Source organism: Xyrauchen texanus, chromosome 14 (genome assembly GCF_025860055.1).
Source record: "Xyrauchen texanus isolate HMW12.3.18 chromosome 14, RBS_HiC_50CHRs, whole genome shotgun sequence".
In the NCBI taxonomy this organism is placed as follows: Eukaryota; Metazoa; Chordata; class Actinopteri; order Cypriniformes; family Catostomidae; genus Xyrauchen; species Xyrauchen texanus.
The window spans coordinates 31,855,441-31,883,365 of record NC_068289.1 but is presented as its reverse complement, the minus strand read 5'-3'; the positions used below and the strand labels follow the sequence as shown (position 1 = coordinate 31,883,365).

At 42.3% G+C, this 27,925-nt stretch overlaps 1 protein-coding gene across 3 annotated transcripts; it reads right to left on the bottom strand.

Annotated features, from left to right (window-relative positions):
• nxpe3 (neurexophilin and PC-esterase domain family, member 3) lies at positions 1-27,688 on the bottom strand. 3 transcript variants are annotated; one of them, XM_052142937.1, is made up of 6 exons: positions 27,497-27,688; positions 8,263-8,418; positions 4,297-5,066; positions 3,778-3,848; positions 3,071-3,271; positions 1-1,582 (listed from the first exon to the last, which is right to left on the bottom strand). In XM_052142937.1, exons 2-6 carry the CDS (start codon positions 8,353-8,355, stop codon positions 1,017-1,019), a joined length of 1,701 nt encoding a protein of 566 aa, XP_051998897.1. In that variant the 5' UTR covers positions 8,356-8,418; positions 27,497-27,688; the 3' UTR covers positions 1-1,016. The 3 variants fall into 3 exon arrangements, with proteins under 3 accessions (XP_051998897.1, XP_051998899.1, XP_051998898.1); XM_052142939.1 differs by lacking the exon at positions 27,497-27,688 and adding an exon at positions 8,044-8,099 and having other exon boundaries at positions 8,263-8,294; XM_052142938.1 differs by lacking the exon at positions 8,263-8,418.
• Positions 27,689-27,925: the final 237 nt, after the last annotated feature.

The following is a 27,925-nucleotide window of genomic DNA, read 5'->3' as shown; positions in this document are numbered from 1 at the left end:
TTGGGACATCGACACAATTCAAATCTTTTGGCTCTATACACCACCACAATGGATTTGAAATGAAACGAGCAAGTTGTGCTTTAACTGCAGACTTTCAGCTTTAATTTGAGGGTATTTACATCCAAATCAGGTGAACGGTGTAGGAATTACAACAGTTTGTATATGTGCCTCCCACTTTTTAAGGGACCAAAAGTAATGGGACAGATTAACAATCATAAATCAAACTTTCACTTTTTAATACTTGGTTGCAAATCCTTTGCAGTCAATTACATTAATTTTCCTCAGACACCATTCACTTTCAATGTATCTTTTTTCCATATTTTGAAAGTGAATGGTGACTGTGGCTAATATTCTGCTTAATTTCTCCTTAATGTTCTATCACAGAAAGTAAATGATGAGTAAATTAGTCATAAATCGCAAAACAAGGAGGGATCATGATACTAGTCTACTAACACGTTCTTCAGGAAATGTAATGGGCTAATAAAATGCAGATTAAAATTATTATGATATTGCTTAATTTTGTATTGCCAGCAAAATCATGGCGAATATATTGTGGATATTCCATTTATTGCCCAGCCCTAATTCTCACTTATTAAAATAACTGGATAGATAACAGACAGGGCTGGACTGGGAAGAGAAATCGGCCTGGGGTTTTAAATAGCAACTGGCCCAAAAGTGCATTTTGTGGTCCGTTCTTCATAATGCGACGGCTCATTTTAGATTGTCGTGGCCCATTCAGCACGTTTCGCGGTCGACTCATCAGCCCGCTCGGTTCTCCCGCTGGCCATTCTGCCCCCTGATCGGCCCCAAAGTGCGTCGGCCCACCTGGAAAATGCCCGGTAGGCCAGATTACCAGTCCAGCCCTCATAACAGATAACAAGGGCTGGTCTCAAACATGAAGGTAAGAGAAAATGTGAAGAGCAGCTTTTGGTGCCACATTCCAAAACTATCCCCTTAATAAGTCATTACTCTGACCACAGGCACTCCCAAATATTCCAAGTTTAGCCTTGCATTGGCTAACTCCGCCTTCTCTTTCTCCTAACAGGGCAGATGTGGGAAAGGATGCAGTTAATCATATTTGATATGATGGCAGGTGGAGGGTGTAGCTCATGAGGATGGTGGTGAGCAAGCATCATCTCCCAGGCATCCACCAGATGGACATTCAGTCCTTTAAACATGGTTCTGAGCACCATATCAAGCTGTTGAGAGAACCAGTCGCTGTTGTATAAGCTGGATTCCGGATCCAGTTTCTGGAGGTTGGCTGTGCGGAGCAGCACCAATGTTGCTGGTTCCCGGTTCAACAGTCGAATCACTGCCCTGCGAATGTGCCGCAGGCGCCGTATGAACACCTGCACTGGGAAAGTGCTGAAATGTGACCAGATGCTAATCAAAATCACTGTGTCTGAGCCCCCTCGTAAGGCATCCAGCTCATTGGAGATATAGTGCATTTCAGCTGCGTAAACAGATGTGAACCGGATCGGCGGGCCATGACAGCGGTACCTTAACAGTATGTTGTCACTGCTGTCTACTGCCATGTGTGGGCCAACATTCTTCGGGCTATGAAAACTGAATTCCTTGAATTCTAAACATAAAACAGAGCAATAAAAGAGAGGGTATATGATATGAAATTAAATATAAGGATGTACAAATACATTTTAGACTTTAAAGGCATAGTTCACTCAATAATACAAATTCAGAGATTTACTCGCCTTAGTGTCGCACCAAACCAGTGTGACTTACTTCTGTGACATGCAAAATGTCATTTTTATTTAATCTTCACAAGGTTAATTGCAATTAGGTAAGTGGAAAGTGACTCTGGTCTTCCAAGCTTGAAAAAGAACAAAAAACCAAACACAACTCAAACAAACCATAAAACAAAAGCAAATGTGATCGATACGACTCATACACATATTTAAAATCAATCAAGCAATATGATCACTTTGTACTTAGAATGGAAAAAAGTCCTTATTTACTCTCAAATCAAATCATATTAATAAAGTAAAGCACTTAAAGGGATAGGTATGTCTTATCTCTGTTGGCCCTTACAATGCAAGCGAATAGTGACCAGACCTTTAAAGCTCAAAAAATCACATAAATGCCACATAAAATTAATCCATGTCACTTTGAAACAGAGAGAAAGTGGATATTTATAGTAAAAAAGGACTTAAATATTGATCTGTTTCTCACCCACACCTTTCATATCACATCCGAAAACAAGGATTAAATCACTGGAGTTTTATGCAGCCTTTATGTGATTTTTGGAGCTACAAAGGTCAATTGCATTGTAAGGACCTACAGAGCTGAGACATATTTCTATAAATCTTCATTGGTGTTCTGAAGAAGAAAGTCAAACACATCTGGAATGGTATGAGGGTAAATAAAAAGATAACTTTATTTTTGGGGGAACTATCCCTTTAAATAAAATATAACCCAAACCTCACTAGTTCTCATCACATCTCTTGACCAATCATCGGTCATGAAGACTTGGAATATAGTGCATGAGTCGTTGCAATCTCTTTTACTGTGGTATAGTGTTTTTTTTTTCCTTTTTGAGCTTGACAGACTGGAGTCACTGCTCATTTACATTTATGCATTTGGCAGACGCTTTTATCCAAAGCGACTTACATTGCACTTATTACAGGGACAATCCCCCCCGGTGCAACCTGTAGTTAAGTGCTCAAGGACACAAAGGTGGTGGCTGTGGGGATCAAACCGCTGATTAACAGTTCAGTGTTTTAGCCCACTATGCCACCACTCCATATGAACCCTGTAAAAATTCACCTTTTGTGTTCCACAAAAGAAAGGTCAAATGGGTTTGGAGTTACTTTAGGGTGAGTAAATAATGACAGAAGTTTCAAACCAAACAAATTGACATCACAAAGTTTGTTGTAATGTTCTGAAGAAGATGTCGAAATGTTAACCACATGGTTTTGGATTAAATTTATTGTTGGAGCAGTGAGTAAGTTTGTGAATTTTTCTTTTCTTTTTTGTTTACTCTGCACCTTACAAAGTTTGTTTTGGTGTACGTGTGTTCTCACACTTTAAAAGCAGTTCCAAAAATATTTCTGACCTGGAACGTTAGCAATGAGATATTCGTACAACTGTCGGACAGTGGAGTCTCCATACATGTACACCATCTTCCCTCTAAGACACTGGGTAATAGCTGAAGAGTCATTAAACTGGCGCATGGTGACACCACTCAATGACCTCCACAATCCTTGGTAGTAATACCCGGAGGGAATGTATTCAAGGTTTTTCTCTTTGATTTGCTCTGGAAGTAAGCAGGCATAATTTAAATGAAAGAAAGAAATGTGAAGAATAAGAAAAGACATGGAATGAGGAAATTTTGTTAACCTGGTTTTGAAAGCATTCAAGTATATTGCAGGCATAATGTTACTGTATTTTGATCACAAAATTAAGATTTTATTCTGCTGAGGAGAAGGACATTTTAATTCTACATGGCAGACAGCTCATGAAATGAAATTCCTACCCAAGAACCATTTATTGAAATAAAATAATTACAATAATTTTGAATTGAAAGAGGGAAAAAACAAAACTAAAAAAACAACATATTTTATTCTGAGGGTCAGAGGGAGGGGGACAAATTGTCATGAAAAACCATGACTATTATTATGTTTACATTGATAAAAAAGTACGAAATGGCTTTTTGTGAGTTGAGTATGATATAATATTTAGCTTTTATAGTCTATAAATTAATACAGTAACATTTGATGAATTGTAACATACTGTATATGTGTCTGAGATAGTCCTCTGTACCTTTAGAAGCAGGTTGAACAATCACATTCTCAATCCCTGCAGCATGTATTGGCATTTTGATATTTATTCCACTAGAAAAAAACAAAATAAGAGTCTCATTCGTGAAGAAAACAATAACTATGTAAAAGAATAGCACCCAAAAGTGAAAATTCTGACATAATTTAATCAACCTAATTTAGTTTCAAACATGTGAGACTTTATTTCTTCTGTAGAAAACAAAAGGAAATGTAAGGCAGAATGACAGCATGCAATTAAAGTGAATGGTGACTGAGGATAACAAACTGCCAAACTCTTCTTTTGGTTTCCACAATAGCAATTTGATACAGGTTTGGACCAATATGAGGGTGAGTAAATTATGACAGTAACTATCCCTTTAAGGATAACATTTATTGAATCACACATAAAAGAACATCATTAATTTGAATAATCTGCAGGTATTATTGACAAACAGAAGACATTCTCTAAGAATATGCATTAGTTCCATGACAAATGCAGACATTTTTGTTACAGCTCACTCACCTTTGGAAGAACTGTGACTCGTACACAGTGAGCAGGTGTTTTTTATAGCCTCCTTTTGAGTGGTTGATTCGTGTTTCACAGTCCAACATTTTGGGCTTATAGCAGTTCCAAGTTTCTCCGGTCTGGGGGTCTGTATAATTGCAAAGCGGCTGCTGATTCACTGACAGACACAGATTACAAACAGTGGTCTCAGAGAGGTACCCTGAGCGGAAAAGGCTCTTGAAAAAGACTCGGTCCGATTGCTCCTCTCTCAGTCGCCTAAGTACCATTATCGCTTCACTTGAGTGAACCATGGTCAGTTCCACCTGTACAACACCAACCCAAAGCAGTGGAAAAAAAACTGTGTAGTTTCCATCTCTGTGGTCATGTACCTGACCTGCCACACCTGCCCTCAGTTCTGGTGTGTGAAGTCGTGCAACTAGGAAGTCTCCTCCGTGTTTTTTAGGCTGACCAATAAAGTTTTGCATCTGTACCTTCGCTACGAGCTGTCCACCCACCTGCAGGTCCCCAGAGTTTTGGATTATATAATAGCTTTGTGCAGGATCACTACTTTGGCGCAAGGGCAACCCTAAGACCAGTGGCTCTGGCCAGGCGATGGATTTGAGAAGATTGCTCTCCTCTCTGGTCTCCTCTGCAGAGGGCTTCTGGCCAAGGTGGACACAGTAAGAGTAGTTGAACTTCTCTGGTAGCACCATTTCTGAGGTCTTCAAGGCAGACTGTATGCTGTTTTGAAGCTGATGGAAGGTAGATACTGTCTGACATGTCCAGTGCTGCAGTGGACAAGATGGCAAGGATTCATTAAATCAAGTCAAGTCATTTTATTCGTATAGAGCTTTTCACAATAAACATATTTTTGATGCAACTTTATAGAAAATTATGCCTTAATGTCTTTAAGCGACTGTTGAAAAGGAAAAACACCATAATATGTTTAGTTAGTAATCGACTAATTAAGTACTCGTTCTGCATCTGCTAGTAGACTATTAAAAACACCACTTGAATAACATAAATACATTTTCCTTTGCACATTTGCCTGTCATGGGCCGCTGTGGAGTATGTGGGTTAAATATCTGAACATGGGGCAGAGTGCATTTTCTAAAAAAACACTTGTTTTTCTGAATAATAACATAGAAAATGATAAAAATGTGATAGCCTTTTATCGAGTGACGAGACATTGCATCACTAAGCTGATGCATATGGGGAGTGCCCATCTACACGACCTAGTTGAAACCTCTCTACAATAACGGCAATTATAATATTGGCTATGACGTTTGAGCCCCAACCTTTTAGGTGTGAAGATGTCTATAAAATCATGCGCACCAACACCATTTCTCCAGAATTTTCTGACTGAGGGACAAAGAGCACATCGCCTGCACCTCAAAGAACTCTGTGTCTAATAGCGCGGCCAGCTTATGCAATGTCTCGTTCCCCTTTTCTCAAGGAACAGAGTTTACGTAGGTAACCAAGACATTCCCTTACAACTCAGTACACTTGACATTGCATCACTAAGCTGACGCATATGAGGAACAGAGTTCCATCACGCCACACTACATGACATAACCTTCCAGAGAGGAAACTTGATGTCGCTGTCCCATGGGATGGCGACCAACATGAGTATGCTGCAAGTGAATGACCCTCATGGTCAGCCAGGAGGGGAACACTCAGAAAGCGCTCTAGACAGAGAGGACTTGTTTTTAGAGAGACGTTATGTCTAGGTTGTAAAACCTTGCAAATATGTTTTTGAGAAGACCATCTTGCTGCAAAACATATGTCTTGTAAGGACTGATGACTAATTGATGAAAATCAGTCCTGAGGACGGATGTGGGATAAGATCTTTTTCTGAGTTAACATTTTCAATGGGCGAGTCATGAGCATTATTTTCAAGCCTCACAGAACTAGAATGGGCAGAAGCCCGCTGTCTTTCTCCAGAATGAGGAAATAACGGCTGTAAATCCCGCTGTTTGTGTCGCAGTCTGTGCACGCAACACCGGCACATCCTGTGGTCGGACCACTGATTGTGCTCGATTGTTGGAAACACCAGCTCTGACACACCCCAGAGCACTTGCCACATATTCGTGCAGTGGGACAGCAGGCTTATATGAAACAACCTCTCGTTCTTTACGAGAAGACTTTATTTCAGCTTGTAACACCAGCGTGTCCTCGGACTGAACCGTAAGACAGAACACCATTGAATCGGGGCGGCAAACTTGCCAATTTAATTGTATAACCATGTTCGATCGTTTTTAGCACCAAGTCAGAATGCCAGTAAGAGCTCGCCATGCATCCGCATAACAGGACAGAGTCATAACATGATATAATGTGCCGCTCACGATTGGAAAGCAGTTGCGCATAATGTGTGGGCTTTGAAGTGGGAAAGATTTGAGAGTCTCGTGCATGTGCAATGAGTGCTGTAGTCTTTTTGCAATCTTTGTATGTTCATTACAAGATATAATGCACCGCTCACCATTGAGAAGTGGTTGTGCATAATGTGTGGGCTTTGAAGCATTTATACAGAAGTATTTTTTACTGAACCATAATTAAAATCATCTTATTTGATATACAGTAACTGATTAGTAAATAAGTGAACAGAATGAATCCACACAGACACACATTAAGCCAAGGTTTAACCGAAAGCTTGAACTGTGTTATTTGGACATTTTCATCCTGCAGTGTGAACTTTATTGATTAACTGAAATGTAATTTTTTTAAATATCCTTACTATTGTGTGTCAGGATCCTGTCATATGTCTAGTCTTGTTTTTTACTTTTGTGGCAGTATCCTGAGACTGTTATTTTGGGATGTTCTGTTCCCTTATGACTCCGTACACTTGATATTGCATCACTAAACTGATGCATATGGGGAGTGTCCTACTACACTACCTAGTTGAAACCTCTTTACAATAATGGCAGTTCTGGCTAAAATGGCTATAAATTATATTTACACTTGCTTTTAGAGAATAGATTTTGAATATAATATATTTTTACTGCACTCGCAGAAGTATAAACAAGTGAAAAAATACACTTATTGTTACGAATGCGTGCAGCAGGAGAAGGCAGACGGGAAGTGCGGATCCAATAGTGGTACTTTATTCATAAACAATAGGAAAAGACACAAACACTGGAACAAAGTAAAGATCCACGAGGGGAAAAAATAAACTAAACACGAGATACATACAACTACTAACGAAGGGCAATGGAACCTCAAACAAATGAACAGACAGCAGGAAACAGGAGCAGGGAACACTGAACTTAAAACATACAACGATCGACGAGGGAAAGGAAAACAAACGGGTTTAAATACACGAGGTGATGGAACTAAACGATAAACAGGTGAAAACAATGAGTGAGTGCTGGCAGGTGGTGAGGGCAAGGAAAGATGGGAAGTGTAGTTTTCTTAGACAAGGACTGGTGAAAACACGGGCCGGACAACACGGAATCATGACATGGAGTGTGACGTGCTGAGTGAAACAGAAAACACGGGGAGGACAACAAGGGATTGTGACACTTATATACAAAATGCACTTATATTTAGGATACATTCTCTTAAAGCAAGTCTAAATATCTTATATGTTACTTTTCAAGTAAATATATCTTGTTTTAATGATTTTTAGACCATATTAAATTAAAGGTCAGGTCAACAGAGAATGGCCAGAATGGTTCGAGCTGACAGAATGGCTATGGTAACTAAGATAACCACTCTGTACAATTGTAGTAAGCAGAAGAGCATCTGAGAATGCACAACACATCAAACCTTGAGGCAGATGGGCAACAACAGCAGAAGACCATGTTGGGTACTTTATTAGGACCCTAGAGTTCCAAATAAAATGCTCAGTAAGTGTAGCCCCAGTTACGCTCTTATTTCTATAAATTCCTGATAAATGTATCACTTAGTATTTTTATAATATCACTTTAATATTACTTGCTAATAAATATTAAAAATCCAAAATACAAGTTATAGACTTCTACTCACTTCCAATGAGGTGATATTCCGCAGCAGGAATATGAGTCCTATCAGTGCCAACATAGTAAAGAAAGGGAAATATTTGGGCAGGATTCTCTCCATGGTTTCCTCTCTGTCTTCCTCCTGCCAGTACTACAGTAGGCCTTGGCTGGCTATAACCATCAACTAATCAATAAGACAAAAAAGTATGGTGAGATGAGGCGTATGAAAAGACAAATAAAAAAAAGATTTCATAGAATCAGAATCAGAATCAGAAAAAGCTTTATTGCCAAGTACATTTTTCAAGCATACAAGGAATTTGTTGTGGTGTTGTAGGTGCGTTCACACAGTCTCTAAATATATGAACAAGTGGCTGCCTTCTCAGAATATGAAAAGTCATGTTATCATTGCCAAAATGTAGAACGCAATTTTATACACTGGTGGCCAAAAGTTTGGAATAATGCACAGATTTAGCTGTTTTGTAACAAAATTGTTACTTTACATTAAACTGATCACAAAATATAGTCAGGACATTACTAATGTAAAATACAGCACCATCACTATTTGAAAAATGTAATTTCTAGAAATCTAGACAGGTCCCATTTACAGCAGCCATTGCCTCAACACCTTATCCTAGAGTAATCATGCTAAATTGCTCATTTGATACTAGAAAATTACTTTCCATTATATCAAACACAGTTGAAAGATAATTGGTTTATTAAATGAAGCTTAACATTTTCTTTGTGTTTGTTTTTGAGTTGCTACAGTATGTAATAGACTGGCATGTCTTAAGGTCAATATTAGGTCAAAAATGGCAAAAAAGAAACAGCTTTCTCTAGAAACTCATCATTCAATCATTGTTTTGAGGAATGAAAGCTATACAATGCTTGAAATTGCCAAAAAAGATTTCATGCAAAGGTATACACTATAGTCTTTATAGACAAAGGTCAACTAGCTCTAACCAGGACAGAGTGAGATGTTGAAGGCCAGATGTACAACTAAACAAGAGAATAAGTACATCAGAAACTCTAGTTTGAGAAATAGATGCTTCACATGTCCTCAGCTGACAGCTTCATTGAATTCTACCCGCTCAACACCAGTTTCATGTACAACAGTAAAGAGAAGACTCAGGGGTGCAGGCCTTATGGGAAGAATTGCCAAGAAAAAACACTTTTGAAACAGAAAATCTAAAAGAAAAGGTTAGAGAAACCCTGGATGAACAAGGAAGTCAGACTCCTGCTGAAGACACGTGATGCTGCTTTCAGATCTGGCGACAGTGAAGCCTACACTTCATCCAGGGCCAATCTGAAGGGGGGAATTAAAGCAGCCAAACACAATTACAAACTGCTGATTGAGGACAATTTTATGAACAATGACCCCCAATGTATGTGGACAGGCATCCATGCCCTCACAGACTACAAACCAGAAAACAGCACCCACCCAACCAGTAATGCCACCCTCCCAGACGAACTGAACACCTTTTATGCTCGCTTTGATCATGGAAACACAGAACCACCCATAAAAGCTGAGCTACCACCTAATGATCTGCCACTCATATTTTCCTCCAGTGACGTGTGCTCCACCCTGAGCAGAGTGAATGCACATAAAGCTGCTGGCCCTGATGGCATCCCGGGCCGAGTACTCAGGGCCTGCGCAGAACAGCTAGCTGATGTCTTCACCAACATTTTCAACCTCTCCTTGGCCCAGGCCATTGTCCCCACCTGCTTCAAAACAGCCACCATTGTACCAGTACCAAAACATGCTGCCGCAGTGGCCCTCAACGACTTCCGCCCCATTGCTCTTACTGCCATCATAGCAAACTGTTTTGAGAGGCTGGTCCTCTCCCACCTGAAAACATATCTGCCCCTAACACTGGACACATATCAGTGTCACACATGCTATGATCAGTGGCTTATGATATGATTGGTTAAGCTCGCATCTGATTGGCTAAAGAGTACGACAGACCCACGTGGGAAGAGATCTCTGCCAGTAAAGTCTCAAAAACACACACACACACAAATCCGAGGGGATTCACACGTGAATGACGATTTGCACATTCAGATTCATGGATACACTCGTATATTTTAAACATTCGAAACTTTTTGCGACTAGTTGTATATCTATGAAGTATGTTTTGCGTTTGTAAAATGTATTTTACGTAGGGATACTTTTATTTTGCGCATGTGAATAGCTTTTTGTGAATATATATTTTTTTAACGCACGTGATTTTTTTTTTTTGTGTACGTGAATTAGGTTTCATGCATGTGAAAATGTCTACGCATGTGTGAATCATTTTTTGTGCGTGAATTATTAATGAGATTGATTTGGCTCCATAGTTTAAGTTTACATTTTTTTTTAAAAATTGTAATAGTAATTTTTTACGTTATTAATGTCCTGACTATAAATTGTGATCAGTTGAATGCCACTTTTGTGAATAAAAGTAAAAATTTCTTTCCATAAGAGCAAAATCTGTACATTATTCCAAACTTTTGGCCGCCAGTTTATATAATTTTCAAGATACTGTAAAGTAACAACACATTATGCAGGCTACAAACCAGTAGCAGATAAGTTGCAAAGCAAGATTGGTCTTACAGGGTTTTTGTTTTTTGGTGACTTGATCCCAACATCTAACACAAAGTAATATAAAATATACAATACAACTGAAATACAGTACAGTACAAAACACAGTTTTGGTGTATTTTATACAGATGAAACAGAAGCGAAATAGAGTTAGAATAAACAATGTTACTTAAAGATACAATAATGGAATAAATGTTGGTTGATGTTGGATATTTATCAGACATTAAGACTCATAAACTTTAAGAAATAAATCATACAAATGGATTTGTTTGAAATGCATTGTGTTACGAATGGGCAGCGAAGGCAGACGAGGAGATGCAGATCCAAGTGCAGTTCAACTTTATTGAGGAAACAGACAAGGCAGGTACACGGAAAACTCGGGAACAAAGGAAAAACCCTCAATGGGGAAATAAACACAAGACTGAGAAAACAGGCAGGGAACACATACCAGGCTAACAACATTCAACGATAGACACCGACTGAACAAACAGACAGGGTTTAAATACACGGACATGGGAAGACAGGAACCAATGAACAAACAGAACTCAAACAAGATAACAAGGGGATAAACAGAAACCAGTGGCAAATTAACGAGGGCAGGTGAAAACAATGAATGAGAACACGAACGCTAACAGGGAGACTGTGGAGTTAAACAAGGGACAAAAGTGAAAACTACGGAATACAAAAGTGACAAAAATGACAACCAAGGGGTAACAGTGAGAACAAGACGAGGTAACCCTAACAGAGCCCCCCCTCAAGGAGCGGATTCCAGATGCTCAAAAGTGACAGAACAAAAAACAGGAAGAACAAATGTCCATTGACTGGGGGGGAAGCTTGTGGTGGGCAGACAGACCAAGGGGAGCAACAAAGGGCAGACAGGCAGTCCAGGGGGCAACGAGGGGCAGACAGGCAGTCCAGGGGGCAACGAGGGGCAGACAGGCAGTCCAGGGGGCAACAAGGGGCAGACAGGCAGTCCAGGGGGCAACAAGGGGCAGACAAGGAAAAGGGACCGGTTCGGTGGGCCTGGGAGGTGGCCACAGGACAGGGACAGGTCGAGGAGGCCTGGGAGACGGCCACAAGATGGGGACAGGTCGAGGAGGCCTGGGAGGTGGCCTTCGGACAGGGACAGGTCTAGGTGGTCTGGGAGATGGCCGCAGAGCAGGGGCCGGCCCAGGGGACCTGGGAGGAGGCCATCGGACAGGGACAGGTCCCGGAGGTGGAGCCGTAGGAGGCTCGGGAGGCGGAGCCGCAGGAGACGGAGCCGTAGGAGGCTCGGGAGGCAGAGCCATGGGAGGCGGAGCCGTAGGAGGCTGAGCCATAGGAGGCGGAGCTCTGGAAAGCTCGAGAGGAGCCCTGGAAGACTCGGTAGGCAAAGCTCTGGGAAGCTCGGAAGGCGGAGCTCCGGAAAGCTCGGGAGGCTCGGAAGGCAGAGCTCTGGAAAGCTCGAGAGAAGCCCTGGAAGACTCGGTAGGCGAAGCTCTGGGAAGCTCGGAAGGCGGAGCTCTGGAAAGCTCGGGAGGTTCGGAAGGCGGAGCTCTGGAAAGCTCGGAAGGTGGAGCTCTAGAAAGCTCGGAAGGCGGAGCTCTGGAAAGCTCGGGAGGCTCGGAAGGCAGAGCTCTGGAAAGCTCGGAAGGCGCTGGTTCTGGGACGGTCATGGCTGATGGCGCTGGCTCTTGGAAGGTCAAGGCTACTGGTGCTGGCTCTTGGACGGTCATGGCTACTGGCTCTGGCTCTTGGACGGTCATGGCTACTGGCTCTGGCTCTTGGACGGTCATGGCTACTGGCGCTGGCTCAGGGACGGTCGAGGCTACAGGCGCTGGCTCAGGGACGGTCGAGGCTACAGGCGCTGGCTCAGAGACGGTCGAGGCTACAGGCGCTGGCTCGGGGACGGTCGAGGCTACAGGCGCTGGCTCACTGACCTCTGAGGCGACAGGCACTGGTTCACTGACTTCTGAGGTGACAGGCTCGCTCACAGTGACATGTGTAGGTGCAGGCTCTCTCACGGTGACATGCGTAGGCTCGCTCACAGTGACATGCGTAGGCGCTGGCTCGCTCACCGTGACAGACGTGGGCGCTAGCTCGCTCACAGTGAAAGGCGTGGGCTCTGGCTCGAAGACCGGGGCAGGCGTGGGCCAGAGGGCGGAAGCCCGTCTTCTCTCCCTTCTCCGGGCAGATGAAGAGGGCCGTGCTGGCCCGTGGAAGGCGACTGACGTGAGGGTGACCTCGTTGACAGGTGGAGTTGGTGTTACAGGGGGTGCCGGGGGTGGCTGAAGAGACTCCACTGTGGACGGTGAGGAAGGGTCCTTCTCAGCAGCGCGAACGGTGAGTCGCACACCCGTAGGGTCGCCACCAGGAAGTCGCGGAGGGTCCAGTCAGGCGTCGCCGGTGGTAGCCGCTCCTTCAGTGCGGGGTGCAGATTGCCCCTGAAGAAGACCACTAGAGAGGAGTCCGGGAAATCCGAAATACTCGCCAGCTTAAGGAAGTTGCGGATGTGGTCCTCTATAGGGCGGTCTTCTTGTTTCAGGCAGAGCAGGTGGAAGTTTGCTCGCTGAACCGCTGGATCCATGGTTGGTCTATCGTTCTGTTACGAATGGGCAGCGAAGGCAGACGAGGAGATGCGGATCCAAGTGCAGTTCAACTTTATTGAGGAAACAGACAAGGCAGGTACACGGAAAACTCGGGAACAAAGGAAAAACCCTCAATGGGGAAATAAACACAAGACTGAGAAAACAGGCAGGGAACACATACCAGGCTAACAACATTCAACGATAGACACCGACTGAACAAACAGACAGGGTTTAAATACACGGACATGGGAAGACAGGAACCAATGAACAAACAGAACTCAAACAAGATAACAAGGGGATAAACAGAAACCAGTGGCAAATTAACGAGGGCAGGTGAAAACAATGAATGAGAACACGAACGCTAACAGGGAGACTGTGGAGTTAAACAAGGGACAAAAGTGAAAACTACGGAATACAAAAGTGACAAAAATGACAACCAAGGGGTAACAGTGAGAACAAGACGAGGTAACCCTAACACATTGGAATGTAGAACACTCATTGCAATTTATTATTGTTAATTCACTTTGATGTATTGCTACTAGTTATAATATAGTTATTGAATACAATAGGGTCCATCTACAAAGTACAAAACGGAGAGAAAAACATTCGTCATCAAAATCAGCACAAAATAAAAAAATAAGAGCAAACTGAGCACCATGTTCCCACCAAGAGCCATCCAAATTCTACAAATAACTGCCCCATTTCCGGGCAAACAAATCCAAATCACCCCATCTTCCCAATGACACCTCCTCATAAGCTGCCACCTTTCATATCTCTGTGCACTACTCTGGATTTGGGGGCACACCAGCTTTAAAGTTTCTCATTAAACTATTATTTATATTGTCAAGTCGGTTCTCGCCTCCTCCTTGCCCGACTAAATCCCTTTACACTGGTGCCGAAATCCGGGAAGGAGGAGGGATGCCTGTCGCGGAGTCCTCGACACTGGCATCCACCCGGGGGAGCACCGCTGCCATCCGCCGGGGGATGGAGTAGCCCGACCACCCGGACATGGTGAATTGCCGCCGTCCGCGAGGCGAGTGGGGACTGGACTCCCCGAACGCCTGGAGCGATGGAGCCGCTGCCAGGGGCGGAGGAGAGCCCTGCCATCCCCCAGAAACGCGGAGGTGTCGAAAGAATACTGCCATCCGCGAGGGGAAGAGGGAAGTGACTTCCCGACCGCCTGAAGCGGTAGGGCCGCTGGGGCGGAGGAGTGTCCCCAAGAGTCGCTGGGAACGCGAAAGGGGGTTCTGTCCGCTGGGGGTCGTGGGTCTGACTCCGGTCCGCCCGGGGAAGAGCGGCTGTCCTCCGCCTGAGAGGGTGGAGGAGTGATCGGGGACCATTCGACAGTGTATAAGAGAACCGGCGAGTACGATTTTTTTTTTCTTCATCTCTCTCTCTCTCTCTCTCTCACTGCTGCTCCACATTGGCCTTTTCCCTCTCTTTTAAATGTTAGTGTTTTTTAGTGTTCAAATAACAGGAGATGCCATAACCATTGCGTTATTAAGTTGAAGTTCAGTTTTGGTGATGTTGCATTGTGTTCCATTTAACTGCTCTCTGTCTAGCTTTTTGAAACACTCACCTGCTGTACACTGCCACACGCGCCTGGTGTGTATGTGTGTCCCCAAATGTTTGCTCTTGTGAGGAAAGCCGAGTTGCTCTGTATTGTTGTTGCTGTGATTCATGAAGCGTTCCAATCAACTCACAGAGTCTGAATTTCCACCTTTCAACTGAGGAAAGTGCAAATGAATGACACTTCATATCAGATATCTAACTTGGAAACTCAAGCAGAAATCATTATTAATTTAGTTGAGATGCAGGTGTGTGTTACGTCACACATGGCAGGGAGGTATATTCAGTGACAATCATTCACTTTTATTAAATAATATCCATTAACGAGTCAAAGTTCTTATATTAAATTATAATAAAGCATGTATAGCAAACGTTTTGCTGAGACAGGTTTTCAAAACACGGTTAATTACACTCTCTTTGTTTTGATTATTGTAACGACAGCATTGCAGAGTCGTATCACTTTGTTTGCCACGTAAGGCTGGGTGATATGGCAAAAAATATTATCACGATTTTCTTTTTCATATCATTTGATATCGATATTTATCACGATATTGAATCACATTTGCACATTGCAAATTTTTTTGAATTTCCAAAAAAAGAAGAGAAAAAAAATTCCTAAAAAGTCTAAATAGTCTTTACAAAACTGCATTGGGGGCCCAGACAACACCAATGCAGTAGTGTCTGAGGGATCTTCTATGAAAATATAGAGTTTATCAATTGAGTGCAGTTGGATATGAATGTTATAAGATTATCTGTTCATTTTGAATCATAATGACAGTATACAGTCAGGTCCATAAATATTGGGACATCGACACTGTTATGGATAGAGACAGAGGCAAATGGGAGGTGTGGATCCAAATGCGGAACTTTATTGTAAACAACTAAAAATAACACAAAACACAGGAACAAAAGAAAATATCCACGATGGGAAAACGGAGACTAAACCTAACTAAAAATAACACAAAACACAGGAACAAAGGAAAACATCCACAAAGGGAAAACAGAGACTAAACCTTGACAGAACATGGAGACATCTATGAAGGGCACAGGAACCTCGAACGAGTAAGTGATAATAGGGAACAGGGCAGGAAACAAGAACTAACACATACAACGATCGACAAACAAACAGAGGAAAGGCAGGGTTTAAATACACAAAGGAACAAACAAGGGAATGAGGGACACCTGGAGGAAACAATCAAGGGAACACCAATCATAAAAATGAACTACAAAAGGACTACAGAAAACCAAACAGGAAACAGGAACTAAACTAAACTTCAACATAAAAGCACAAAAAAAAACAATGAACATGACAGAATCCCCCCTCAAAGGATTGGATTCCAGACGATCCTAAAACAAAAGAACAAAAGACAAAAACCCACAAAAACAACATGAGGGCACCAGGGGCAAACAGACAGTCCAAGTGGGCACAAGGGGCAGACAGACAGACCAGGGGGGCACAACGGGCAGACAGACAGACCAAGGGGGCACAAGGGGCAGGCAGGAAGTCCAGGGGGGCACAGAGAACAAGACAGGCAGGCCACGGAGACGCAAGGGGCCGACAGGCGGTCCACGGGGTTATGTGACGGGGACCGGGTCATGTGGTCTGGGGGGCGTCCACCGAGCAGGGACAGGGCTAGGACCGGTTTGGGTGGCCTGGGAGTGGCCACTGGGGAAGCAGGTGGAGCCGTGTGATGCGGGGCCAAGGAGGACCTCTGAGGCGGAGCAATGGAAGACTTGGGTGGCGGCGCCGAAGGAAGCGTAGGCAGGGCCGCAGGAGACCCTGGGGGCGGAGCCGAGGGAAGCTTAGGAGGCGGAGCCAAGGGAGGCTCAGGAGGCGGAGCTGAAGAAGGTTTCGGGGCGGAGCTGAGGAAGGCTTCGGGGGCGGAGCTGAGGAGGGCTTCGGGGGCGGAGCCGGGAGAGGCGTGGGAGGCGAAGCTGTAGGAGACTCGGAGGCGGCGCCGAAGGAGGCATAGGCAGGGCCGTGGAAGGCTCAGGAGGCGGAACCATGGAAAGCTCAGGAGGCGGAGCCGTGGGAGGCGGAACCATGGAAAGCTCTGGGGGCTCAGGAGGCGGAGCTGAGGGAGGTGGCGCCGTAGGAGGTTCTAGAGGCGGAGGCCTGGAAGGCTCTGGAGGCAGAGCCGAGGGAGGTGGTGCCGTAGGAGGTTCTAGAGGCGGAGGCCTGGAGGACTCTGGAGGCGGAGCCCTGAGCGGCTCGAGGGCCTCGAGTGGCGGAGCCCTGGAAGGCTCGAGAGGCTTGAGGGGCGGAGCCCTGGGAGGCTCGAGAGACTCGAGGGGTGGAGCCTTGGGAGGCTCGAGGGGCAGAGCCCTGGAAGACGCGAGTGACTTGAGGGACGGAGCCCTGGGAGGCTCGGGAGGCCGAGCCCTGGAAGGCTCGAGAGACTCGAGGGGTGGAGCCTTGGGAGGCTCGAGGGGCAGAGCCCTGGAAGACGCGAGTGACTTGAGGGACGGAGCCCTGGGAGGCTCGGGAGGCCGAGCCCTGGAAGGCTCGAGAGGCTTGAGAGGCCGAGTCCTAGGAGGCTCAAGAGACTCGAGGGGTGGAGCCTTGGGAGGCTCGAGAGGCTTGAGGGGCGGAGCCCTGGAAGACTCGAGTGACTTGAGGGGAGGAGCCCTGGGAGGCTCGGGAGGCCGAGCCCTGGAAGGCTCGAGAGGCTTGAGAGGCGGAGCCCTGGAAGTGTCGAGAGGCTCGAGAGGCGGAGCCCTGGATGGCTCGAGAGACTCGAGAGGCGGAGCCCTGGATGGCTCGAGAGACTCGAGAGGCGGAGCCCTGGATGGCTCGAGAGACTCGAGAGGCCGGACCCCTGGATGGCTCGAGAGACTCGAGAGGTGGAGCCCTGGAAGGCTCAAGAGACTCGAGGGGTGGAGCCCTGGAAGACTCGAGTGACTTGAGGGGCGGAGCCCTGGGAGGCTCGAGAGGCTTGAGGGGCGGAGCCCTGGAAGTGTCGAGAGGCTTGAGAGGCGGAGCCCTGGAAGGCTCGAGAGACTTGAGAGGCGGAGCCCTGGATGGCTCGAGAGACTCGAGAGGCGGAGCCCTGGATGGCTCGAGAGACTCGAGAGGCGGAGCCCTGGAAGGCTCGAGAGACTCGAGGGGTGGAGCCTTGGGAGGCTCGAGAGGCTTGAGGGGCGGAGCCCTGGAAGACTCAAGTGACTTGAGGGGTGGAGCCCTGGGAGGCTCGAGAGGCTTGAGGGGCGGAGCCCTGGAAGACTCTAGTGACTTGAGGGGTGGAGCCCTGGAAGGCTCGAGAGGCGGAGCCCTGGAAAACTCAAGTGACTTGAGGGGAGGAGCCCTGGGAGGCTCGGGAGGCCGAGCCCTGGAAGGCTCGAGAGGCTCGAGAGGCTTGAGAGGCGGAGCCCTGGAAGTGTCGAGAGGCTTGAGAGGTGGAGCCCTGGAAGGCTCGAGAGGCTTGAGAGGCGGAGCCCTGGATGGCTCGAGAGACTCGAGAGGTGGGGCCCTGGATGGCTCGAGAGACTTGAGAGGCGGAGCCCTGGAAAGCTCGAGAGACTCGAGGGGTGGTGATGTCTATGCGTTCCAGACTTCAGGCTGTAATTGACTGCAAAGGATTTGCAACCAAGTATTAAAAAGTGAAAGTTTGATTTATGATTGTTCATCTGTCCCATTACTTTTGGTCCCTTAAAAAGTGGGAGGCACACATACAAACTGTTGTAATTCCTACACCGTTCACCTGATTTGGATGTAAATACCCTCAAATTAAAGCTGAAAGTCTGCAGTTAAAGCACATCTTGTTCATTTCATTTCAAATCCATTCTGGTGGTGTATAGAGCCAAAAAGATTAGCATTGTGTCGATGTCCCAATATTTATGGACCTGACTGTATATATATATATTTTTACATTAAAATTATTTTCATATTTCTTTACATACAGATATCCAAGTATGGGGGCATAGAAGCCCTTGTGACTGAGGAATGATACTGAATGGGGGTTCAGGGGTATCTCCAGAGAGAAACCTTTGAAAATATAAAAGTCTAGTAAAAGACTTTACTCTAGAAAAAGTACAAACTAGTAATTGTTTTGTCTTTCATCCTTGTCAGAGATGATAACATCTGAATAATTTCACAAAATTAGAACAGAAATCTATTTGTTTATTATTAAAGGCTTGGAACATGCTGATTAATAAAACTAAATTTAGAAAGAAAAAACGTTATGGTCTAAAGGTGCTCTGGAAACACGATATTCAAGAAAACAGCGCAGATAGATCAGATAAGAAACGACAAGAAAGCCAAACTGCTAGTGTTTTTAGCAACACGCATGTCTAGATGTAGAACAAAGCCTAAATATCGAAAATTATTCAAAAGCTTATCATCGATATCGTGGAGTTTTTTATCACGATGAATATTGATATTGTTTTACCGCCCAGCCCTATGTACTCCTCAAAGTCTCAACGTAATCAATCTCAAAATTAAAAATAAGCTCCCTCTTTGACACGTTTGTGTTTAGTTGTCAGGTAATTGGAGTTTGAATTATGTGAAAAGTCACATCATGCGTGATAACTATCGATCATCATTTTCATAATCGATCGTTGCTGCTACGTCTGAGTACCCATGTCCTTGAGTACTCGAGCCCATCCCTAGTTTCATCTTCATCAGTAGACAAATATGTGGAACAATAAAGATCAAGAGAGATCTCTTTACAGTAGAGATGCACTGATTGCAATTTTCTTGGCCGATTTCGATTTCCGATTTTTTGCAAGTGTGACCTGCCGATACCGATTTTACCGATTCCGATTTTCTTTCTAAGAACTATTAACACATATACAAACAAAATCTACCTTTCTTCAATGCTAAATTTTATTTTCATAATAAAATAAATTATTAAACATTACAATTTCCCCCAAACTGCACTAAGTTACAGGATCTTCTCTCACTTAAACAACTCTCAAAATAAAGTGCTCTGTGACTAGAAAGAGGTAGAAATAACAATTAACTGCAAATAAGTTGCTTTATATAACAGATGTCATTTTCTACTATTTTTATAAATGGACCTTTTTCTCTTTATTACTTGTCTAACAAAACAATTCCAAAGATCTGAAAAACTGAAGTGTCCAATACGCTCAACTTACGTTAGATGTCGAAATATCAGTTGTAAAACTGATCACTGGTTTGGGAACGGCTTGTAACTTCATACCTGTCAACACTCCCGTTTTTCCCGGGAGTCTACCGTTTTGTTATTTCTCCCAAAAAAACTCCCGTAATTTGTATGGCCCAAACCACGTTATATGAATAATCACATTAATATATTTTTTCAAGGTGGTCCAGTTGCCAGATCTTGAATGAAACGCATCCTACTCACACAATCGACACATCATAAAAATTACAAATCATGTATGACCACAATCTGGCAACCTACAACCCAGTTGCGCTGTTGATATCTGCGCAGGCAGTAGACGCGGGATGTTAAATCAAGCATCACTGGTAGATGGGAGGAGAAGACTCAGCTGGTGCTCCGGTGATAAAAAAAAAAATATACATGTACATTTAACAACAGCTGGATGGAAGAATTTAATTTCACATCCCGAAGCCATAACGACTATGCCCACACCTTTTGCAATGTGTGTCGCACTGATTTTAATATCGGACACGGTGGGAAAAATTACGTTACTCAGCACTTTAAATCAAACCGGCATAATTTGTATGTATTTAGCCTGCCTCTGCCATCCAGCACCCCACTTCCCCTCTCCCGGATTTGTGTACCCAAATGTTGACAGATAACAGGCTGTGTGTGTGACATGATACGAGATTAAACAACTAGGGCAACGTGACGTCGGAAAGTACCTCCTACTCTGTATCGAGGAAATGTATCAGATTTCTGAACCTTCTATCCTCAACTATGGAGAACAGCTGGTCATCCAGGACCATGAATTCCATAATTTTCCTCGTAATTGCTTTGGTATTTTCGCTGCTCATACCAAGGAATGATAGGAGAGGCTGCTGACTTGTGACTGGCTCTGAGCTCTGGCTAGCTTTAGCCATTTTCACTTTTTAGCTTCTTTTTTAAAATGGGCATTTTCAGCTGGTTGATGGTGTTATACATTTCTAATTAGGTTTGTTGATCCGAAAGTTATTGTTGTGGTTCCCCCATGGTTTACTTTGCCCTTACAATTATTATACATTTTGAACTTTATGTGTTCTTCACTCACACAGTGAAGATCTTCCACGCCAATGACATGTTTAAGTGCGGCTGTGACGATATCGCCTGTGCCACTGGCAACAAAACGGACCGGCTTGGAATCGGAAAGACGTGAGGCTGTCGTCTGAGGACATCAGACGACATGCCTTGGATCTCTTGATGAATGAAGTATGCTGTATGATCCGGCCCCAAAGAACCGCCTTAAGTGCCTCCCAAGCCATGCCCACTGAAGATACTGAACACCAGTTAGTCTCCATATAAACATTGATTTCAATCTTTAACATTTGTTGGAAATAAAATTAAAAAAATTAAAGCACCAACTATTTGATTTATTTTTCTCTGTATGTGGCAACACTTCTAAACTCACCAGGGTGTGATCTGAGACTAAGATGTTTCCAACTGAACAATCAACAACAGATGAAATGAGGGAATATATATATATATATATATATATATATATATATATATATATATATATATATATATATATATATATAAATCGATTCTAGAATAAATCTTATGGACTGATGAAAAAAATGTACAGTCCCTATCAGATGGGCTCAAACGTCACCAAATGTTTCCAAGACCAAGATTTTCACACATCCTGTGAAGCATCAGTGTTGCTCTAGGGGGCTTACACACTTTTGTTTTACTATGATAAAGGACTGAGTCCAACAGTAGATTAAAGTCTCCTCCCAATATTATATCATAAGTGGTGCCAGCAGCTTGCAACATCCCTTCGAGATCAATAAAAAAGTCATGATCATCAACGTTAGGTGCGTAAATATTAGCCAAGACCAACCTTTTCCCCTGAATTTCTGCTAAAACGATAATGATTCTCCATAATTTATCTTCACTCTGTTTGAGATGTAAATGTTTATATATCAATATAATGACTCCCCCTGTTCTTACTTGAGCCAGCACTAAAGAAAACATGTCCACCCCATATCTTCCCAAAATGCTCAGCTTCCTGTGAGGAAAGATGTGTTTCTTGAAGGAACACTATATCACATTTCTTACGCTTAAGAAAATAAATAACCTTCCTTATTTTTATGGGGTGCCCTAACCCATTCACATTCCACGTGGCGAAAGATAACCCACTCATATTAACATTTTACATTTTTATATAATAGAAAAAATAAATTGTGTGACAAAAACAAGATTATACATACCACATTCCAACATTAGTGCAACAATCAAACCCTGAACCAAACAAACATAAAAATAAAAATGTGCGCATTGACCCCGTGAACGACACCGCCAAACGGCATCAATCACTCTAAACTCAAAAGGTCCATGTACACTTATGAGAGCCCCCACGAAAACTTTGCCATCAGATTGCTCAAGTCCGGTGCTTCTGCACAAATTTTGTAAGGCAAAATTACATAATAGAAGATTCTTTGTAAAACAAACCCAGCCAATAGGCAGAGTAAACAAAAAATTTGTAGATTAATTCACAGAACTCGAAGTCTCGAAGGTATGATCATCCACAAAACAAATTCCAACCAATATAAAGCCATTCAGTTTCCTCAGACAGACAAACAAGTGTTCAGTAAGCCAGCTGTTTATTAGTGCAGCAGATTATGTAATCATTCCAATGTCGTGCAAAAATACTCCACAAAACAAACTCCAGCAAACAGGAAAGGAATGAACAGATTCATCCACAACTGTTCCGAAGCAGTTCCATTCCACAAATCAAACTCCAGCTGCTAGGCGGAACCAGCACAAAAAAAACAAAACAGGCATCCCGGTTCCTCAGATGGTCAAGAGTCAAATACACCATCACTTCCTCAGTCCATCGATTTTATAAAAGACATCCTTTTTGTGGGCATGTAGATACACTGTATTTTGCACCCATACCCAGCATCCACTCTCAATCTGGCCGGGAACACCAGTGTAAAAGTTTCTTGAAGGAGAAGTGTTATTCCACAAAACAAACTGCAGCCGCTAAGCGGAACCAACACAAACAGAAACAAAAATGGCGCACAGCTTCCTCAGACAATCGAGTGTATGTTCAGCGAATCAATCCACACACATAAGAAACACCAAATGGCTTCCTCAGTCCAATGTATTTATGAAGGATTGTGTTTGTTTGGGATATGTAAATACTTTGCGGCCAACCTTCATTTCTATTCTCAGTTTGGCTGGAAACATCATTGATGCAAGAGTTTCTTACACTCTCTTGTCGAATTCGCAAAGTCCGGGAAAAAGAAAATATTGTGATTCTTGCAAGAAAGCTTTTCTTTGGTCCTCGCCTCGCACAACACAAGATCTTTATCGGATGATCTCAGATCTGCGAGCCGGGACTCTGTGAGCTCACTCGATTTCCAGCTTATGGCCTGTTATGTCGAGCAGACTCGGGAAGAGCTCGTCTACGAATTTCTCCATATCTCTGAGTTCTTCATGCTCAGGAATTCCAACAATCCTTACATTATTTCTTCGGCTCCTATTTTCGGATTAGAGGATAATTCCCTTTCCGATGACTCCAGATAATCAACATCTGCCACTCTAGTAACCAACTCAGAGAATTTTGATTCCATCGCAATCGATCGACATATTACAGCAAGATCCTCCAAGTTAGCAAAAACCTTCATCAGCATCACAAACAAGTTGGACATTTGGCGCTGAATTTCCCCGGCCACATCGAGTTCCCGGTCTGCAGGCCCATCGGAGGTTCCAGCTTGAGCACATAAGTGTAATTTAATGTCTCCAGAGTCTGAGAATTTTGACTTCTTTGCCATGTTTACCTCAAAGAACAAATATGTAACTGGGTGTATCGAATCTCACCGGATAATAAAATGAAAATAATTTTAAAAAAATCTAACAAATTGTGCAGAGCTCGTCGCTCAAATGTCTGCTCCTTGCAAGGCGTCACATGACTCCGTTCATTCACAGTGTTAAAGACATGCAGTGACATGGAGGAACCCTGTGTCACATCCGAGATGATAGAATGAAGAAATACAGAATCTCAAAGGTTTGTCTTCATGTGAAATAAGAGTTTAATTATGGAGCCATGAAATAACTAGTTAAAGAGAAGAATTTTGTACAGATATATTTTACTATTGCATACTTTAAAATAATATAATATAATATTATAGCTGTTCAGGTTGGCTGGGTTCCACAAACAACAGTGTAAATACAAAATAGACAAAGACTAAAGTTGACCAAAAAGAGAACAGATATTTTATGTATTTTTAAATATTTATATATTTATAATATTATTTTTAATGTCATCAATAAGTTTTTTTTAAGCCATAAAGGAAATCATGTCAAAGTTAAATATGAATAAATTACTTTTTATGGTTTATAAAGCACACATACACCTAAGACAAAAGTATTACACTTCGTATGAATATCAATCATCATAATCGTAAAAGCCCTAAAACAGACAATTACTTGTCATAATCACAATTATTTGTTAAACAATTAATTGTCAGCCAAACTTCATAATCATGACAGCCCTAGAATTAATTCACAAAAATAACATTAGAATTTTCCCGGTTATTGGCCAAGAACCAGATAGCACACAACCCATTTAAGCCCACCGGCAACTATAGTTGCTGCAGTGTATAGTTGTTATTTTCCTTTTGTAAGTATTTTTCTAGATGCTATCCATGTTTTATATCTCAATGACTTGCAAGAAAACAACCAAATAAAGGATTTCAAGAAAAAAAAAAATGGTGTTCACTTCCTTCCTGTCACATAATGCTGTCAACTTCCTGACCCTTCTTCCAGGAAGCATGGCAAAGTCAAACCCTCCCAATAAAAGTTCATTTTCATGTTACTACTAAGTATTTTTTTTTTACATATATAAATCTACATAATCATGAAGGTCTCTAGAATCACCCAAACAAAACAAATATTACAAGAGATCTATAGTGTCTTGTATACTTAGTCAAAAGTACAAGCGGCAACAATAGTTGCCGTGGGCAAATACCTTGTAAGTACATATCATTGGGAAATGGGGTATACTGTGTTAATAGGTTAATAAATCAAGGTTATTGGTCTTTTTTAGTGCTTTTTACTTTTATAATATTCCACCTAAACATAACTTAAAGCATGGGACTAATTGCTGTAGTTTATCTTTTTCAAACTTTTATGATATTATGTCCTGTAAGGGGCAAAATATTGAGACCCCTTCATCCAGTTTGGATGCGTTTCATTCTAATCGGTCAAGGATCCTAATACTTTTTATGACAAGTAGCTTATGATTCCATTATAAAGTTGAAATTCAGACAAGTAATGAGTTTACATTTACATTATTTTATGAAATCACCTACAGTATAAAGATTGAAATGCACATATGGGAGGTGTTGACCTGCATGACCAATGAGTAAACCGTTACCGGATTGGCATCTGATCAAAGAAGTGGTGTTGGCCATGCTACAGCTGGGCACTCAACAGTGCTATGGTCAATGCCTGGTGTTATTACAGGTACATGGAGGTGTAATGGGAAGTGGGAGGTGAGGCTGCGGGGTGGCAGGTTGGAAGGATGGGGTCTATATTAGGTGGCATGACACAAAAACTAAACATGTATTTATTAATTATTTCATTCATTCAAAACCCACCCATTGAAAATTCATTCTTTCATTCATTCATACCAGTCATGTAAAGGGGAGACAGAGATCTCCTCTCCTTCCAAAGGCTGGTTGCCCAGAGTTTTCTCCAGGAGTTAATGCATTAATTATATTTATTTTCATTTAACTTTTTGATACACAATGCCCTGTTAGGGCAACTTAATGTCTGCACTTTGTTCTGCACTATGTTCCACCACTTTAAGTAAATGGGTTTGTTGATGACGGTTTAAATCCCCATTTATTCAAGATAACTTTCGACATTTTAATAATTTATTTTCAAATTCAAGAGATTATAAGCTAGAAGCAGCTTTTTTGGGTTTGCAGTGAATCTCTTTACTAAATAAATTTGTCTATGAATAAATATTGTTCTGCTGAAAACAGTTAATTTGAGAAAGATGCCAAATGTTCTTCTCCTATTCAAATTTGACATTGAAGGCGTGCATACAACATATTTGCCCACCGGCAACTAAAGTTGCCGCACATTCAAACATGATTTTCAAGAAGAAGAAAAAAAAACTTGGGAAAATAAATGCAGAACGTGTTCATATAGGACACTATTAACATGACTATATGCATGAAACCATTCAGAACAATTTGGGCAGAAATAGGTTAATCTCTCAAATGTGTGTTTTAGAACGTTTCATCTTGAAAGCATTGCATTCTAATTAACATCTGATATAGACATCTTAAAAAGAGCAGATATACATACATTTTACATCAGATGCATCATTCCCATTCATACTGATTATGAAGAGGATTTTGAATGTATTATTTTAAATTTAAAAAAACATATTTGTACCTTAAATTAAATGATTATTGCATGTAAAAAACAATGTCTGTGGCAGAAATCTTTAATAATGTCTTATGGTGGTTTTTCTCATGCAATGCATGGAAAAGTAAAACTGCCTGAATACGTCAAAAATGCACTCCAGATTAAAAAAAATGGAACAAATGCAACTATTACAAATACACAATTGTTAGCAAACAACTGAAAATGTTATTGTTTAATATAAAAGTGAGTGTGATACTGTTGTTGATACTCCACTTGGTGGAGAGAAAAAGTATGGCAGATGATGACCAGTATATATGATTTCAGGGTAATATATTGGCCACCGATATTATGCACCCCTACATTGTATAATATTTTATTGTAACCTTTGTATTTGAAAATAGACTTTTGCAGAATATTTGAAGGAGAGAATTTGGCTAAATTTGAACCTGCCAGCAAAATCATCGCAAATATATCATAAATATTTAAAATATCCCCCAGCCATAAGAGGTAATAATAACTTAGGCTACACCTTGTGGATAATTTATGCCACATCCCATAGATTTTACAGATTGTTTTATACATTTTACACCAAATTTATTAAAAAAATGTATTATGCACAACGGGACAGAGTTTTATAGGAGAGCTAAAAATCTTTGAGTGCTCTTTCCACTAGCCTACTTCTCTTCGTTTTGTAGTTTTTAGAGGATCCCTATCTTGCTTCACGGTAGCACATTTATAAAATCGCGTTGCAATACGTAAAGGCGGTTTAAGACAAATAAACTACGATATGTGTGCTCTTAAACATTCTGATGCATGTCAAATAGACACATTTTTATGCTATTAAGCCAAACTTTCGATACATAATGTCTGGCAAAAACAGGCTAACTTTAGACAATATACCAAATTTCAATCGGGAATGCGTAGTTGCTCATAAAAACGAAATTACCGCACAGCTCTAAATAGGTAAACACAATTACTTATTTATTTGTGTCTTCTCAAGGCTGTGACTGAATGTTGGATAGACGGGGCTCTCACCTCCTGCATAGATGCTCCCATCCTGTACATGCTGCTGCTGATTGCTTTGTTTATAGCCATTGTGACAGCAAAATGAAACATTCAGTCCAAATAAGGTAGACTAATGATATGATGAGTTACTCAGTAGTAAACTGAAGCAGACAAGACTGAAGGTTTAGAGGACATCTAGCAATGCCTGCATTTCAAGAGACCTTTTACAGTCTATGCAAGAGACAGACTCTCCGTGCACACGACCACGTTCCGCATAATCGTTTCCGCCCTAGATTTGAAAAGGCGGTTCACAATAAATGATCATATTAAACCGATTTTTCAAATCATATTTTAGTTCCGTGTCCTCAAATTGTTACGTCGCCATTAATATATAAGGATGCTCACGCGTCGTTTTAACACATAGCAGCCTTGCATTAAGTTGTTTGATCCGGTGAATCA

Coding starts and splice junctions, on each gene's coding strand:
- nxpe3 (XM_052142937.1), bottom strand. CDS start 8,355: ATGGAGAGAATCCTGCCCAAATATTTCCCTTTCTTTACTATGTTGGCA. Junction 5,067..8,262: donor GGAATATCACCTCATTGGAA/GTGAGTAGAAGT, acceptor TGTCCACTGCAG/CACTGGACATGTCAGACAGT. Junction 1,583..3,070: donor TCTCATTGCTAACGTTCCAG/GTCAGAAATATT, acceptor TTTTATGTTTAG/AATTCAAGGAATTCAGTTTT.